This window comes from Chlorocebus sabaeus, chromosome 14, assembly GCF_047675955.1.
Source record: "Chlorocebus sabaeus isolate Y175 chromosome 14, mChlSab1.0.hap1, whole genome shotgun sequence".
NCBI classification, from domain to species: Eukaryota; Metazoa; Chordata; class Mammalia; order Primates; family Cercopithecidae; genus Chlorocebus; species Chlorocebus sabaeus.
In genome coordinates, this window is record NC_132917.1 from 67,089,658 (window position 1) to 67,108,633 (window position 18,976).

At 39.2% G+C, this 18,976-nt stretch overlaps 1 protein-coding gene and 1 long non-coding RNA gene across 5 annotated transcripts in view; one reads left to right on the plus strand and one right to left on the minus strand.

Moving 5' to 3' along the window:
- Positions 1-18,976, plus strand: part of LOC140713336 (uncharacterized) — a 200,259-nt gene that overhangs the window by 142,910 nt on the left and 38,373 nt on the right. The window lies entirely within an intron of this gene.
- The window catches only part of LOC103220136 (UPF0764 protein C16orf89-like), a 201,635-nt gene that overhangs the window by 42,523 nt on the left and 140,136 nt on the right, over positions 1-18,976 (minus strand). For 2 of the 4 annotated variants that reach the window (XR_005243377.2, XR_012095337.1), the window contains 2 exons: positions 14,514-14,602; positions 11,429-11,673 (listed from right to left, as the gene is read on the minus strand). Coding sequence is in view for 1 of the 4 variants with exons in the window: in XM_073023043.1 (XP_072879144.1) it covers positions 18,765-18,789 (25 nt within the window). In the remaining 3 variants the exon portion in view is untranslated. Of the gene's footprint in view, positions 1-11,428; positions 11,674-14,513; positions 14,603-17,290; positions 18,790-18,976 lie in introns of those variants that run through there. The other 2 variants (XR_012095338.1, XM_073023043.1) reach the window with 1 other exon arrangement.

The window sequence follows — 18,976 nt, forward strand, 5'->3', positions numbered from 1 at the left end:
TATTTCTTCTGAAAGCTGACAATTGCTTCAATTATATTCTGTCATCTTTCTGCTATTACCAATACCTCCTTGCCTAGCACACCTTTTATATTTAACTCAATCGGTCATGATAATAAACAAATTAATTTACTTCTTTTTTAAGTCATTGAATTGAAGATGGGAGGGTCCCTGAATCAGTTAGGTTCCAATCAGGAGACAGAAGCCACACAGTAATTTGAACCAGGTAAGCTTAGTGAGAAAGGATTATTAACTACAAGAGTGGATTACCATCTAAAATCTTACCTATTTTGGGTAAGATTATAGAACTAGCACAGAGAGTGAGCAGCCACTACCTCTAGGTTTGAGACAGAGGACCCAATCAAGCCCTGCCTCCTTCAAGGTCTCAGTGAGACACAGTCTCCCTTGGAGAGGACTTGATCATTCATGGCTCACTGAATGGCAGGCCTGTTTCCCATAATAGTGGAACATCTAAAAAGCTGCCCTCTGCGTTGCTGGGGAAAAGCTGCTAAGGGGGAGATGCTGATGAAATGTGTTGCCTCTGAGCCCCGCTGGTGTCCTGTGAATACTGCCCACCTTACACTACAGAAGTAACCAGAAAACACACAGAAACCGGAAAGAACAGCCCTTTCTTCCTCCAGTGTCCCTCCAGTGCCCTCTACTGCAAAAATGTAACATTCTGCAAGCTAGCAAGGGAGAAATGTCCCACTATCAAAAGCAGGGCGATGAAGCATAGATTTGGAAGTGAGAGGCAATAGCCTAATAACTGACATAGTCCACCCCTTTGGTCACTGAGCTTCTATGTGCCCCCATCTGCATGCAATTGAACTTCTTTACAACACCAATGCTAGTCTATGTTTCTACCTAACAATGTATAGCTATCCTTCATACAAAGGAAGATGTTCTTATCCTTTCCCCAAAACGAAGAGACATAAAATGCCAACAGTTATTATAACCATTATTAGCCATATTACTTACTCCTCAAATTCAGTCATAGTCCCGCTAGGTATCCTGTTACCCAGAGACTAGGTATATTGACAACTGGCACAACTATTAAGAAAATGGAACCCAAAGGTACCTCCTCTAACATCTATGGCAAACCTCCCCCTACATGGTATCTCCATGACCACAAATCTTCTTCCTCTCAAGCCTTTGTTTCCCTACCTAGTCTGAAGTAACATGATCCAGTTGATGCCCACCTGCCTACTGCTGCTTCTGCCACTTCCCATCTTCATCATTGCTGCATTTTACTAGCTGACACCTCTTAGACAAGGCCTTGATATAGTGCCCAATGCAGTAGCTACCAGTATGCTCATGATATGGAGTATGAATGACAGTAAAAATTATACAAGTAAGAGTTAAATTTAATCATTTCAATCTCCTTCCCCAAATAGGGAAATTGGACAATTTAAGTTTAACTCATGTCTCTCCCACCTCGGCCAGTTAATAAGAATTGAGTAGTCCAAAGTCAATGAGGAAAAAAAAATAACTTAAATTTTAAAATATAGTCAATGAGAAAAGGATTAAAGAGAAGCAGGTGAGATCATTCACCCATGGAAAGTGAAGACTTGCCAATACAATATGCCTTGCCTTTATAGTGTTTTTCTTCAATTGTTACAAATCTGTGATTTGTTATATTTGACCCAGTGGAAGTCCTGCAAGTCACACTGACCTATTAATAGAAACCCAGACTCCAAACAACCAAGAAACAGAGCTCAGGCCTGCTTCATTTCTCTACTTGCACCTCAAGAGCAGCAGTGACCTTTGCCTATCATCCGACAACAATGCAGATGGCATCATATTTCTACCGACATCTCTGTTTGGTGTGTGAAGTTATTTCCAAAAAGCTTCATTTATTTAATCCTCTAGCTGTCTAAAAATCTTTATGGGTGACCATTTTTAGCATGCCCTTTACCCTTTACTCTCTGAACCCTTCCAGGTCCTTGCTTAAGGTTCCCAAAGGTCTAAGAGCAGTAGGGGGAGAAAGTGAAAACTGGATGCCTAATGATATAGAAGTCAGCTGGTAAAGTTCCATAAAATTACTTTAGGGAGAAGCTAGTAGAAGAGATGGCGCTGTGTTTGTACTTCAACTTTTGCGACACAAAATAATTAATGAGTAAAAAATACTTTTTGTTTAATAATTGCTGTTCTTCATTAGTGTGAACCAAGGGCACAGTCTATCTAAGACAATAACATCTGCACCCCATATTTCATTATCACCAAACTTCACATTTCACACAAAAGCATTGCTAGCACAGCCTTACAGCTTTAATTAGTTTCTGCCATAGCTGTGAAGGTCAGCCAATTATTGTGTGTGAAATTTCAATATGAAGTGGCTGAATTGAAGACAGCATTGCAACAGTGTGGGATTCTGCAGTGCTGTAAATCTAGTACTTTGGAACCATTTTTTAAAACACAAGATAACATAAAATAGTCATCAGGTATGCATGGCTTCAAAGCTTACTAGTTAATTTAACATGTGCTTGGTGGGGGAACAAAACCACATCATTTCTGATTGTTGCTTAAATTCCCTCATTACATCGTCATTATCTGTGACACAGTTGTTAAAGCTGAATCCATGTTTTTATGATCAACATCTTTTAACTCACTTAGAACGGCACTGGAACATTTGATTTAGAAATAAAGCCTGGTTTTACTGGATTTACATGATGCTTACACACAGACATACATATAGATACATATAAATGCACACATATATTTTATATAGATACATAATGTTTAATATGTATGTGTTAGTATGTATACACACATGTTTAAACACTGCATGTTTGACCCATCAAAATATAAATAGGTATTAATAGATTAGGTCAACTTAAGAATGTTATTTTACTGAAAAACTTGCTGAATTAGAAAAAAATTTTACTAGGGATTCAACAGTTTTCTGTTTAGGATCATAGAACTTTGAAATTAGAAATGATCTTGAAGCTCATCTGCTCTAGCCCCTCTGTTTTACGCATGAGGAAATATGCTCAAGAATAATAGAGGGTTTCCCGAATCCAAAAGTGTCAGCAACTCAAATTCTGGACTCCCTTTTCTCCTGACTTTCCATGGGCCTGTTATACCATGGCATAGCAATGTATGTAAGATGTGCCACAGGATACATAAAAGCTCCAAATTTTGCTCTCAAATTTTCATGAGATTGGAGGCCAGTTTGCTTTGTTTTGTTTTCTACATAGACATATAAGTAGACATATATCCTAAGTCAAGCAAACAAGTATTTTTTGAGCTATCCTTTGTGCAAGGAACCCTGAAAAGCATCCCATATATCTAGTATGATTAAAGTATTTTCACCAAGTTTACAAAGCAGCAGCATAGATAAAACAAAGTGGAGGAGGAAAAAGAGACCACAGAGGAAACACCTGTCAGATTTGGAGGAGCATAAAGACAGGGTAGAGCTAAGGACGCATACCAAAAGATAAGTCATAAGAAAAAAAAAAGGAAGAATATTGAGCAGCATCCCTGGCTTCTACCCACTAAATGCCAGTAGTGACCCCTGCTCAAATCATGACATTAAAAATTCTCTCTAGACATTGACACTTGTTCCCAGAAACGGGTAGAGGGGGAGCAAATTTATTTAAGAACCACCGATCTCGGGTCTAGATTCCAGACCATAAAGTATTGTGGATCTTGGAAGACTTCTCATTTCCAAAATAGACAATTTACTTCAACTTCATTGGGATGCATGATCCTTTGATCTTTCCCTGATTTCCCAAGCTACAGGCTGGGGAGGTAATGTCACAGACTGCAGAGAGGCTCAGAAGCTAAAGATTGAACTGAGGTTTCTTGATTTGATGCTTTGGTGACCTATGGAAGGAAGTTAGATTGCAATGGACTGAAGAGTAAGTGAATGTGATTGAGTGGTGAGCAAGTAGAGTTGCAGGTGTGCACGATTCTTCCAAGAAGTTAAAAAGTAAAACAAAGAGCAGAGGTGATGGGGCATCTCCAGGGAATTATACAGTTGCGCACTCTCAACTTCAGGAACTGTTGATATCTGGAGCAGAGAAGTCTTTGTTGGGATTGGGGGAAAAGAGGGCCTGCAATTTTAAATGGGATGTTTTGCAGCACCCTTGGTTTCTACTTTCAAGAGGCTGGTAACACTCCTACCTTCAGTTGTGAAAACCAAAAATGCCGCTGGATGTTGCCAAATGTCCACTGGAATGTAAAATCTTTCCTAATTGAGAAGCACTGAGTTAGGGAAAAGGATTTTTTGGTTTTTTAATTTAAGGTAAAGAAAACTTAAGCAAGTTTTCAGAAACAGAAGAAAAGACAAGGAGAATGAGAGAGATTAAAGATGTAAAGGGAAACAAGGAAACATGGGGAGGGGACGAAAGCAAGAAAAAGGTAAAGATAGGGAAGATCAAGAGTGCCTTGAACAGGAGAATGGACTTTCCTTCAGAGCAAATAAAGAAATAGAACTTCTGTCAATGGGAGACAGATGTTAACAGCAGTCAAATCAGGAAGTCCTGATCTTTGAAGCAAAGTTGTAGATGAGCTTTGTTTAATGATAGGGTTTGAGAGTAGGGATTCACCATAAAGTTGAGAGGCAAACTTCTGGCCACTGCTTAGCTGAGACTTGATAGAATACCTTGGTAGCAGAACCAAGAAGTATATCAAAGATGCCAAAGTTGTTTCTTACTCAATTAATCTTTACCTGCTCGGCAGCAGATGCAGAAAAATGAACACTTCTGCTGAGACAGAAACAGCAGAAGGACAAGTGGCAAAAGGGAATGGGGGCAAAGTAGGAAATCTGTGAGTGTACATGAGGCACAGACTGAGTTAAGAGGGAGAAAAGGGAAGAATCAAGGGATCATGCATCCCAATGAGATTGAAGCAGATTCTCTGTTTTGGAATTAGAGGCCTCTCTAAGATCCACAATACTCTGTGGTCTACAATCTAGAATCTAGACCAAATGACTGTCACATCCCTACTCCTGCCAGGGGCATTTGGCAATGTCTGGAAACAATTTTTATTATTATGATTGAGGCCAAGACAGGGTGGCAGTGGGAGTGGGACAGGGTTACTACAGGCATCTAGTGGGCAGAAGCCAGGGATGTTGCTGAACATCCTATAATGAACAGTGTAATCCTCACATTAAGGAAGTATTTGGCGTATGGTGTCAATGGTGTCACTACTGAGAAACCTTAAGAAACTTTATTCTAGATTAAAACTAGCTATCTTGGAAATTAGCTAATGAAAACTCTTGGGACTTTTTTAAAGAAATTAAGCTGCTGAAAGTTCTTTTTTACAACCCTATTATACTCTAGCATCAATTTTTATAGTCTTTTGGAAAGAAGGGACCTCCAACCGCTTCTATTTATTCATTATTCCATCCCAGATAAGTTGAATTCTATAATGGGGCCCATATTAAGCATAGAAAATATAAAAATAAGGTAGACATAGACAAGCAGTGACTCAGAGAGAAACATAACTATGGACTGAATTGTGTCCCTCCAAAATCCATATGTTGAAGTCCTAATCCCCAGTGTGACTATATTAGTAGATAGCACCCCTAAGAAGGTAATTAAGGCTAAATTAGGTCATAAGGGTGGGTCCCTGATGTGATAGGATTAGTATCTTTATAAGAAAAGATACCAAAGATTTAGTGTCTGCAAGCCAGGAAGTTAGGCCTCACCTGCCATGCTAGCACCCTGATCTCTGTCCTCTGTCCCTAAGAACTCTGAGAAAATAAATGTCTATTGTTTAAACCACCCAACGTCTAGTATTTTAATATAGCAGCCTAAGCAGACAAAGACAGAATATTCTCCTGTTTTGTTGCTATTGTTAATTTGTTTATTCATTCTAACACTTGTCCTAAGCAAATGCTAAGAAGCCAGTTTTGTCTTAGGAGTCTTCCCATTCTAACCTAACTTCTTATTCTCCACTCTTCTCCCCATCTTTGACAGTCAGGAAAAGAGACTGTACTTTGACATTAGACAGACCTGTGCAAATTCTAGCACCTAACCTAACAAGCATGAAGTTCGTTTTCCTCATGTATGGAAAGGGGCATAATCACATTTACTTGCAGGGGTATTATATGACTTAAGTGAAAAATCAGGTGAGAATGCCTAATATTGTTAAATTGAGAGACATGGCAGTCTCTCAATAGATAGCCCTTCTGATACTCTTGGATCAGAATTGTAGTCAAAGGTAGTTTTCCAAATTATTTGGTTTGCTCTTTCCGACTGTCTCGTTAGGTGCTGGCCTAAAGATGTTAAATAAACTTTTCTCTCTCCCAAAGAATTTTGGTAACTGGAAAATCCTAATTGTCTAACAATTAAAACTTCATGATAAATTTCTGGCCCCATAACAAGAGGAAGAAGCAATGATATGTTGAGGTGTGAGTACCTGAGTAGTACGTAAAATGAAATAAATATATAGTTTCTACTAAAGAAAAAAGAAACAAAATAAAGCGCAATTGCATTTATTCCTAGTATGTTTCAACATTTAAGCAATTCAGTTAGCATTTTTTGTGACATAAAGTGAAGCAGGAACACATCTACAATCTATATTATATCTATTAATCCCTGCAGTTACGACATGCTTATTTTGTGTCAAGTGCTGTGCTGAGCTGTTGACATCTGCCAACTCATTTAGCCCTTCCAGAAGCCCTTCCTTCATTGGCATGTGCAACTGGATTATGAAGTGAGGATGGGAGCCTCCAACTGATATTTATGAGTCTCTTCCTTTGTGTGACAAGTGAATCTATGTAATGCTAACTCATCTCACCCAGATAAGCAAAGTTGTAAGGACTCCTGGAGGTGTTGGATGGTGTCTGAGCCAGTTTCATCCGGAAAACGATTATCACAAGTTTCAGATCAATTTTGGGGGAGCTTTCCCCAAACAATCTCCAGAATCATCTTATCTTCACTCTCTTTCAAATATCGATAAAAAGGGACAAAGGCTCTTTTCATGAAGAAATGTTCATACGCCGCAGCTGTTCAAAATACAAGTAGTCTCTTTGGTTCATCATCTGGAATCACATAGAACTCCAAGGTTGAGAGGAGGGGTGGGGAGGGATGGTGGATGCACGCCTCTGACAAGCAGGAAATGTAGCTCCTTTTGCTCTGTGACCGGGTCAGGACACCTGATCTCCCAAGCTGCCCTTCTAATAGAGATTATAAAAGAGACCATGAGACCAAAGAATTGCATGACGGGTACCCATTAGAGCATGCCTTGCCCTTTGCCTTCCAGACTCCAGCCTCTAAACTTAACTTTCTCCTGGCTGACAACACAAATTGGAGGCTAAAATGCCAGGCAGGGATCTGTCTTGGCCTTTTGTTACATGGTCTACTTCCTTCAGATTTCCAAGACAACTGGAGCCATGCTGGCAGAGAACTTGCTAAATCTTAACAGACGTTGATGGACTCATTGTTTATTCTCTGAGTTCACTAGTATAAGCTGCATAAAGTCAGGGACCTGCCTGTCCTCATCACCGCTACATCACCATTCCTAGCAAGTGTCAGGCACATCTCAGGCACTCAGGAAATGATGGCAGGAAGGAGGGAAGGGAGGAAGGGAGGAAGGGAGGGAGGGAGGGAGGGAGGGAGGAAGGGAGGGAGGGAGGAAGGAAGGAAGGAAGGAAGGAAGGAAGGAAGGAAGGAAGGAAGGGAGGGAGGGAGGGAGGGAGGGAGGGAGGGAGGGAAGGAAGAGAGGGAAGGGGAGAGGAGAGACGAAAAGAAGAAATAAGTCATCCTAGACCCTAAACAAGATGGAGAAACCCAAAAAATGCAGTACATTAGAATTCCTTTTGGTATCAAAATCCAATACTGCAGTTGGAAGAATTCTCATAAATATTACTGAGCTTGGCCTCTCCTCTACTCAAGTCCAGAGGGTTAAGCGGTTTATTGTGGTCACACACAAGTGTGCAGCATAGGCCTCCTGACCCTGGGTCCAAGAGCTTTTCTCTTATACTCTGTGGCTTCTCAGGTGAGTTTTTCCGGCATCTGCATTAACATGCTCTGTTTTCAAAAACCACAGTGTACTTCACTTAGGGCAATTAAGAAATAAATGATGTATTTATTTATTTAATGAAGTAGGTGGATAGAATCAGTTTTGATTATTTTCTCCTGAGTAATTTTTTTATTTTTATTTTTTAACTTTTAGGTTCAGGGGTACATGTGAATGTTTGTTATATAGGTAAACTGTGTATCACAGGGGTTTGGTGTACAGATTATTTCATCATTCAGGTAATAAGCATAGTACTTAATAAGTAGTTTTTTGATCTTCATCCAGTTTTGAATTTTGGTAACAAAGCATTTCCTGTTTCCGGTATGCATATATGTGGATTTGCATGTGTTTTCCCTTGTAGTTTAAAGAACAGCACAAGATAAAAATCAGTAGGGGTTTTCTCACCAAAGGAGAATAATTTTAGGGGAATTCAAGGGATCAAATTCTCAACAATGTGCTTTTATTTAAAAAAAAAAAAAAGTTTAATGAGATCCCATTTGTCAATTTTGGCTTTTGCTGCTGTTGCTTTTGGTGTTTTAGACATGAAGTCTTTGCCCATGCCTATGTCCTGAATGGTACTACCTAGGTTTTCCTCTAGGATTTTTATGGTATTAGGTCTAACATTTAAGCCTCTAATCCATCTTGAATTAATTTTCGTATAAGGAGTAAGGAAAGGATCCAGTTTCAGCTTTCTACTTATGGCTAGCCAATTTTCCCAGCACCATTTATTAAATAGGGAGTCCTTTCCCCATTTCTTGTTTCTCTCAGGTTTGTCAAAGATCAGATGGCTGTAGATGTGTGGTATTATTTCTGAGGACTCTGTTCTGTTCCATTGGTCTATATCTCTGTTTTGGTACCAGTACCATGCTGTTTTGGTTACTGTAGCCTTGTAGTATAGTTTGAAGTCAGGTAGCGTGATGCCTCCAGCTTTGTTCTTTTGACTTAGGATTATCTTGGAGATGCGGGCTCTTTTTTGGTTCCCTATGAACTTTAAAGCAGTTTTTTCCAATTCTGTGAAGAAAGTCATTGGTAGCTTGATGGGGATGGCATTGAATCTATAAATTAAAGAGCTTCTGCACAGCAAAAGAAACTACCATCAGAGTGAACAGGCAACCTACAGAATGGGAGAAAATTTTTGCAATCTACTCATCTGACAAAGGGCTAATATCTAGAACCTACAAAGAACTCAAACAAATTTACAAGAAAAAAACAAACAACCCCATCAAAAAGTGGGCAAAGGATATGAACAGACAGTTCTCAAAAGAAGACATTCATACAGCCAACAGACACATGAAAAAATGCTCATCATCACTGGCCATCAGAGAAATGCGAATCAAAACCACAATGAGATACCATCTCACACCAGTTAGAATGGCGATCATTAAAAAGTCAGGAAACAACAGGTGCTGGAGAGGATGTGGAGAAATAGGAACACTTTTACACTGTTGGTGGGATTGTAAACTAGTTCAACCATTATGGAAAACAGTATGGCGATTCCTCAAGGATCTACAACTAGATGTACCATATGACCCAGCCATCCCATTACTGGGTATATACCCAAAGGATTATAAATTATGCTGCTATAAAGACACATGCACACGTATGTTTATTGCAGCACTATTCACAATAGCAAAGACTTGGAATCAACCCAAATGTCCATCAGTGACAGATTGGATTAAGAAAATGTGGCACATATACACCATGGAATACTATGCAGCCATAAAAAAGGATGAGTTTGTGTCCTTTGTAGGGACATGGATGCAGCTGGAAACCATCATTCTTAGCAAACTATCACAAGAACAGAAAACCAAACACCGCATGTTCTCACTCATAGGTGGGAACTGAACAATGAGATCACCTGGACTCGGGAAGGGGAACATCACACACCGGGGCCTATCATTGGGAGGGGGGAGAGGGGAGGGATTGCATTGGGAGTTATACCTGATGTAAATGACGAGTTGATGGGTGCAGCACACCAACATGGCACAAGTATACATATGTAACAAACCTGCACGTTATGCACATGTACCCTACAACTTAAAGTATAATAATAAAAAAAAAAAAAAAAAGTGCCTCTACAATTTTAAAATTGAGGCAGTGGTGACGTTTAATAAAAAGATCTTGAAACTTCAAATCCTGAACTATGGCTGTGTGCAAACTAACGATTGTGACTTGGAAGAAATTATCTTCCAATTCTCAACTTTAATACCATGCCTATGAATAAGGAAACTGAGCCAATCAGGATTTCTCGGGAGATAGCAAGTGGACTGCTACCTACCTAGGAAGGGTGAGCTGCTGAGACCTGATGCCAAAATAAGAAGAGGTTCTGCAGCAAGGGAGAGGCACCTTCACACAGGGAGCAGAAGGACTCACGGCCACTCTCTCAACCTCCTAGAGTCCCTGGACCAGAATCAAGAGTTGTTGTAGGAGTGGTTTCCAAAGAGTATAATCTTAGGAGTTTCACATTTCAGATATTATATTTACACAGTGCTTTTAACTTTTTAAGTGTCTTTTTCCTGTTAATTAGTGTTAACACCCTCCTCCCCACCACAAGGACTAAAGTGCACTATTTTGGGTCCATTTTTAAAATAAGGAACCAGAGAATAAAAACGTTAGATAATCTCTGAGCCCAGAGGAGAAATCTTTTTCCTAGCCACCAGTTCCATGGTCTTTCGCCTAGACCTTTCTGGGAACTTTTTTTTTTCTTTTTTGGCAGACAAATGGTTACACTAAAAACTTAAAAATAGAAGCAAAAATATGGGAAATGGAAAACTGTATTCTAATTGCCTCCTCTGGATTTCCTACTCCTGTAAATATGGACAAATATAGTGGAATAAATAAAATTCACAAGTATTAAGGACCACCGTATTGGAAAGATGAAACCACTTCCTCACAGAGCTATCTAAAGAATAAGTACAGCTAATATGCTGCTAATTTTTAGTATACTGTTAATATTAAGTCACATGTTCTCCACCTTCTTCGGCAACCCTTTGGATGGCAGTTCCAACGGACAAAAGGATCAAAATGAAGCAATGGTCAAAATGAAGGATCAAAACACAGTTTTGGAATAACTGGCCCCCGGGTAATGGAGAGCTGACTATCCTCCCATAACCTAACTAACTGGTTCCTTCTACCAAGTAATAAACAACTTTCTGAAAGCCACTTTTCCATCACTTAGAAAAGCACCTCTCAAGGATATCTCTAATACAGTTTTCTAGCCCCTGGGATTCAATATTTCAAGAAATACCTTTAAGCCAACTAAACCTCTAGAGATTTTTCTGTTTTCACTCAACTCTTGTTTCAGTTCCAATATTTCTAGGAAAACATTGATTGATTTACTATGGTAAATTACGAGATGTTTTTAACGTTGGATGCAATATATCTGATTTGTGATCTCTAGGCCTCAGATGTTTTATAGGAGAAGTTAAAATTCTACACTGCAGGCTGGCACGAACAGGCTCACCTGTAAGCCCATAAAACCCTCCACCAGATGTGTTTCTTCTTTTCTCACAGCTCTGACTCCACTTTCCTTGATTCGTCATGATCCACATCAATAAATTAGTGATGCATAATTTCAAACAGCTGATTTCAGACTAGTCCTGAAGTGATCTAAGTGTCATGCTGAAAGGCACAGATGCTGAGGCTTGATGGAAGTTGGCTACACATGATGGTGGGAATCACAAAAGCAGAAAGGTATGCTTGATGCATCTGAAAAAAGCAAAAAAATCCTAAGCTTCCAAGTGTAATAGTTGCCTATTAGGTTGTTTTCTCTTTCAAACAGTAAGATCTGTGAGGTCTTGTGTCTGTCCTATTCATCATCAAATATTCACTACCTAGCCCTTAGCCCAGTGCAGCGGAGGGGAACAGTGAATATTTGCAGAAGGAATGAATGAAAGGTAGGCCAAATGAGCCATGAGGAGGGTGAAGCACAAGTTCAAGTTATCAAAATCTAAAGCTGAACTTTTCAACTGCTTTCCTCCTTTCTTTTCAGCGATACTTGCAAATCTCAAGAAAACTTACTGTCATTTTTTTTTTTATTCAGTTGGGCTGAACTGCACTATCATCAACTTGCCTGTTGACTCTGCCTCTAAAGACAATAGATCTTGGGTTTAAGCTCCACATGGATCTGTTAGTGCCTTTTTTTGTTTTCCGGCCAGGGATGCAAATTACATCTATGTTTATTCCTCTTGCTATCTATGTCTTTTAATGTTTCACACTCTGCAAAGGAAAAGTACTTTGGAACATCTAATTCTAGTCCTCCCTGTCACAATTTAAACCCATCCCTATTCTGCATTGGGGGAGGACAAAACACAACTCTTGATTAACTTTCTTTTTTTTTTTTTTTTTTTGAGACGGAGTCTTGCTCTGTAGCCCGGGCTGGAGTGCAGTGGCCAGATCTCAGCTCACTGCAAGCTCCGCCTCCCGGGTTCACGCCATTCTCCTGCCTCAGCCTCCGGAGTAGCTGGGACTACAGGCGCCCGCCACCTCGCCCGGCTAGTTTTTTGTATTTTTAGTAGAGACGGGGTTTCACCGTGTTAGCCAGGATGGTCTCGATCTCCTGACCTTGTGATCCACCCGTCTCGGCCTCCCAAAGTGCTGGGATTACAGGCTTGAGCCACCGCGCCCGGCCTTGATTAACTTTCATGCCTCATTTTGATTCCTCTCTGGATCAGTTAGCTTTTGCTGTATAACAAACCACCATCATTAGTGGCTTAAAACAACAACCACTTTAATTAGCTCATGATTCTGTGTATTATCAATTTGCATTGGGCTCATTCAGGTGGTTTTACTCGAGTGATCTGGGCTCAACTGTCCTTGACTGTGCTTACTCATATATTTAGGGACTTCAAAAGATGCCTTGAATAGCCAACTGATGGTACCTCCCTCTGCAATGTCTCTCATTCTCCAGGAAGCTGAGCCAGCATTGTTCATATGGTGGCAGAGGATAACAAAAGCTATAAAACCTTGGAAAGCCTAGTTCAGGTGTCAATTATAATTTCTGCCACATTCTATTGGTCAAAGCAAATCACTAGGCCAGCCCAGATTTAAAGGTTACACAAATAAATTTCCCTTCCTGATGGGAAGAATTTGTGACCATTTTCGTAATCTACTACACCATCCTAGGGTTCCTTCAGTTTCTTCAGTCTCATCCTTTCCTCACATTTTCCCCAAATACATCTTTTCTCTGTTCATTTGGGATGCAACCTTAAGAATTCATGTATATCTCAATTATTTATTTGATAAAAACTTATTAGGCATCTACTATTTATCAAGATCCATGGTAGACTCAAAGTCTACCAAAGCATGGTTCTTAACACTTAAGGGGCTAAAGGAGAGATGATCAAGCAAATAACTAAGAACTAGAAAGTGAAGAGAAATCAAAGAATCTTAGTAACGATGAGAACATGGTCAGGGTCATGAAACTCAAGTCGGAAATAGAGAGCCAGAAAAGATTCCTGGAAAAGATGGTGCTTAAATGAGTAGGAGCCATATAGATCAGTACTACTGAAAGTGTGGTCTGTGGACTAGTGGCAGTATGCAAACTGTTAGTTACTGGTTTGATGCGAGAGAAGAGTAAGGGTTTGGAAATTATAATAGTAATTTGGTATTGCTGCAAAGTGCAAGCATGCGATTTTGAAAAATTGTCATTTTTTGTCATAAATGCAACAAATTTAAATTTAATTTCTTAAATGATCCTTCATCATAGATAGTCTGAGATGTACTGACTAGGTAACAAAAAGTGGACAGAATGCCCCAAGCTAAGGAAATAGCAAGTGGATGTTAGGCTGAATAATGAACCCCCAAAAGGTATCCAAGTCCTAATCTCTAGAACCCATAAATGTTCTCTCATATGGAAAAAGGGTTTTGCAGATGTGATTAAGTTAAGAATCTTTAGAAAAGGAGATTACCTTGGATTATCTGGATGGGCCCTAAATGTAATCACATTTGTTCTTATAAGAGGGAGGCAGAGGGATATTTGACACTGACAGAAGAGGAAAAGGCAATGTGGCCTTGGAAGCAGAGACAGATTAACATGGCTATGAACCAAAGAATGAGAGCAGCCACCAAAAGTCAGAAGAGACACGGAATGGATTCTCCCCTAAAGCCTCCAGAGGGAAAGTAAACCTATCTACATGTTGATTTTGGACTTCTGGGATCCAGAACTGTGAAGGAATAAATTTCTGATGCTTAAGACTCCAAGTTTGTGGTAATTTGTCACAACATCCATAGGAAACTAACACACAATTATGAAGACAAGGACGCACGAAGCAGCTTGATATATTCAGGGATCTATAAGGAGTTACACAATAACTAAAGGAAAATACACATGTAGGGAGGAGTAGTAAGGATAGGGAGAAAGAAGGAGGCAAGGACTGGGAAGAACAAGGATCCCAACTTCATCTCATACTGGGGTTGGAATAATTAAAGAGAAAGACTTTAGAAACCATTCAGTTCTTAGTTGGTAGAGTGTAGTTGTATCCTACATGGACTAAAGCACAAAGGAATATTGTTTTTTGAACTCAATGCAAGAAAAAATAAGAGCATACCTTGCATGTATCTATAAATTCAAACCAAGTTGTGTGAATTGATGTATACTCTAAGCTCAGCTTTCTCAGGGGAGAAGAACAAGCCAAATCTGAGGATAAAAGAGAAGAAGGTATATTATTTACTAGTTAATAAGGAGTGGATGCTATAACAAGCTAAGAACTAGTAAAAACAAATCTTCCAATTTGTCTAGCCTGAAACACATTCACACACACTCAGATACATTGTAAAACCAGCCTATCATACTAAGCCAAAGGAAAAAGGAAAACCATTAAAAAAAAAAAAAAAAAAAGAGTGGGGAAAGACTGAGGACTGGCAATTGCTAGTGACATGTTTACTAAATATATTCTAAAACATTAAACATAACATTGGAAAGCAAAAGAGCCAAGTGGTTGGAGAAGCCCACTGATTACTATTCAGGTTTGGTCTCTGATCTGTTTTCTCGGCACTTGGCTTCACAACCAGAGCTCAGCCAAATAAATCTGCATCTCTGGTGTCTCCAGGCAACTCCGAACTTGGCATTTCTGACACAGGAGAGCTAGCCAGGAAACCCCTCTTTGGAGGGGAACCAATGGGCCAGATTCACTCTATCAACATCCAGACATCATAGCTAATTACAAACACACAGGACCAACCTGACAGCCAACTCTGTAAGTAGCAGACACCAGCATTCCCCAGGGAACTGGCTTGGCTCCAGTGAGTACTCCCAGTGATGAGAACCCTTTTAAGCAAGACACTCCAAGGGCTCACCAGATTGTGATGGGTTTTGTATGGCCATGTAAAGACATTCTACCACCAGCCTCCAACCCCAGGAATACCAAATTTCTATTCAGAGAAAGTGAATGGAAATCCCTAGCAATAAGAGTATATTCAACATTGTAGAAATACAAATAAATAGCTAATCACATCCCTGCCCTCACCCATCTGGTGCTAAACTCCTTTTAGATTGGAGCCTAGGAAAAATTCTAGAAAGGAAATTGGTAAAACCCTTGACCCATGACTCAGGGAGAAAATAGTCATATTTACTTCCTGTAGAAGCCCATGATGTCTTTCCCTTTTCTGACATTTTCTAACAAGAAGTTATTCATCAGGAAAACTGGAAATTTGGCCACAAATGTTAAGATCTAGGCAATGAATTAGTCAAATGTTTTCATGGAGAATCCGTTTGTACTTGACATTAATTTAGGTTGTCTGCTAGAAGGTCAGACTTCTTGGAAAAGTTGGGGCCATGAGAACAGAGTGCTATGTCACCAGATCCTGATGGCCTAAAGCATCTTGAGAAATGCACTCTGCTTCACACCCCTGCATCAGTGTGATCCTGGCACTTGTGTTTGTTATAGGAGGGTTATATAAGTGGCTGGTTTAATCATATTACTCCAGTGGCCTGCAAGTAAGTGACACATCAACAGCCTAGATAGCCAACATCACTCAACTGAGCCAGAGCATTGAGCCAATATTCTGCATGGAGTCTTTACATCCCTAAGACAATTATATTATTGTGCAATTTGCCCCCATAATGTGGATCTTGGCTCTTAGGAAGAGTTTATTAAAGCTGATTTTTAAATTCCCTCTCTAGCCCATCTGTTCTGCATCCCTTTAACAACTTTTTGGGCTACATTTGACTAGGTAAGAGCTTTATGCATTAATCCTGGTTAGATGGTAGAGAACTTTCCTAAATCTTTCTTCCTCAAATGGAACCATAATGAGGATGTCTAACTTATTTTTTCTGATGAAGGAATGTACATTTCTGCATAAAAGAAAGATTTGGTATCCAGAAATCACAGCAGCATCACATTCTAGTAATCCTTCATGTGTCATACTTGGAAAGATGATCAAGTAACATTATCCCATTTGTATTCCATTGTCCTTTTACATGTTGCCACTTTCAGCCCTAGGTTCTTAGACCATGTGCACATCCGTCACAGAGGATCCTTTATCTTGAGCATTCCAAGGGTCTATGGCAGAATACCAGTCCTCCTTCCACATCCTACACTAGTCCAGGAAGAAAACTGTGTCGGGAAAGAGAATAGCCCTAGTAGAATGACCTTTACTGAGGCCTGACATCTGCTACCTTATAAGCTTCTTATATACTCAGCCTAATCCACCTGGAGGCTTTGCTGCCTGATGGAAGGTGATAAAAAAGTTGTTACGCTATAAGCCCTGTCTTAGATTCAAGGCATGTAGGCTGTGTAAGATTTTGAGGCTTAGAGCAAACAGAGGGGGAAATAATTCTTAGTTCAGGGGCAATTCTCAAGATGCTTATTAGGATGAACTCTGGTCTAAGAACAACTTTATTGGTATGAAAGTCAAGGCAAGGCTTCCTAATAGGAAGGAGGCTCCCAGCTTCCCAACATTTCAGAGGGGCTAATGTAATGGTGATCATAAAACTTGACAAAATCCGCCAGGAACCAAGAAGCCCAAGTCTAGAAATTTACAATCCACAGAGGATCAACAGCTTGTATTCTGGATATCTTAAAGGTGAATGCTCTAAAACACCCACCTGCCGGTGGTGATGAAAACCTGGATGCCCACAGTTATAAATAATTCAGTCTGTTTCTTACAGCAACTAAGGCGAGGGCCTAAATTCAAAATTCAACTGGGTTTTTTATTTACACCCTTGGCCAAGAAAAGAAAGCTCATAGATGGAGCTTCTAAGAATAATGGAAGCATATCTCCAAGGAGAGACGGAGACTTTGAGATACCTTACTAAAAAATTGCTTCTCCGAGTAAAAGGATAATTGCTTCTCAGAATCACAAAATGAAATGAAAATATAAACTATTTTTTAATAATATTTATTTTATTTTATTTTGTATTATACTAAGTTCTAGGGTACATAAAAAAGAAAAAAGAAAATATAAACTATAGTGGAGGAACTAAAAATCGTAAAAATGTTATTGTATTATGAAAGATTTTTATTTTTAATATTTGTGGGTACACAGTAGGGGTATATATTAATGGAGTACACAAAATACCCTGATACAGGCATACAATGTGTAATAATCACATCAGGGTAAATGGAGTATCCATCGCTTCAAGCATTTATCCTTTGTGTTACAGACCAATTATACTCTTTTAGTTACTTTAAAATGTATAATTAAATTATTATTGACTATAGTCACCCTGTTGTGCTACCAAATGCTAAGTCTTATTCATTGTTTCCATTTTTATTTTGTACTCATTAACCAATCCCATTTCCCTCCTACTTCTCCTACCCCCACTTCCCTTCCCAGCCTCTGGTTACCACCTTTCTATTCTCCATCTCTATGGGTTTAGTTGTTTTGATTTTTAGCTCCCACAAATAAGTGAGAACATGCAAAGTTTGTTTTTCTGTGCCTGACTTATTTCACTTTACATAATGACTTCCAGTTCCATTCATGTTGCTGCAAATGACAAGATCTTATTCTTTTTATGGCTATATAGTACTCCATTGTGTACCACATTTTCTTTATCCAAACATCTGATGATGAATACTTCAGTTGCTTCCAAATCTTGGCAATTGTGGACAGTGGTGCAATAAACATGGAAGTGCAGATATCTCTTTGATATACTGATTTCCTTTCTTTTGGGTATATACTCAGCAATGTGATTGCTGGATTTTATGGTAGCTCTATGTTTAGTTTTTTGAGGAACCTCCAAACTGCTCTCTATAGTGGCTATACTAATTTACATTCCCACCAACAGTGTACAAGTGTTCCCTTTTCTTCATTTCCTCACCAACATTTGTTACTGCCTGTCTTTCGGATAAAAACCATTTTAACTGGGGTAAGGTGGTATCTTGTTGTAGTTTTGATTTCTTCTCTCTGATAATCAGTGATGTTGAGAACCTTTTCATATGTCTGTTTTCCATTTGAGAAATATCTGTTTGAATCTCTTGCTCCTTTTAAAATGAGATGATTAGATTTTTTTTTCCTATAGAGTCATTTGAGCTCCTTATATATTCTGGTTATTAATCCCTTGTCAGATGGGTAGTTTGCAAATATTTTCTTCCATTCTGTGGGTTGTCTCTTCACTTTGTTGATTGTTTCCTTCGCTGCGCAGACACTTTTTAACTTGATGTGATCCAATTTGCTCATTTTTGCATTGGTTGCCTGTGCTTGTGGGGTATTCCACAAGAAATTTTTGTCCAAACGAATATCCTGGAGAGTTTCCCCAATGTTTTCTTGTAGTAGTTTCAGAGTTTGAGGTGTTAGATTTAAGTCTTTAATCCATTTTGATTTGATTTTTCTATATGGTGAGAAATAGGGGTCCAGTTTCATTCATGAAAGAGTTTTCTTGCACTAAAGCAAAAAAAAAAAATGGGACTTTTAGTGCTCAGCAAACACACTTCAGAGGAAAATTATTTACAGTCTGCATTGAAAGAAAAGTTTCTTCCTTTTAATAAATTTTCAGTGTTAAAAAATCTGGTATATTGGAAAGATATTTGTCCATTGATAAACTGTTTACATTTTTCTCTCTCATATATTA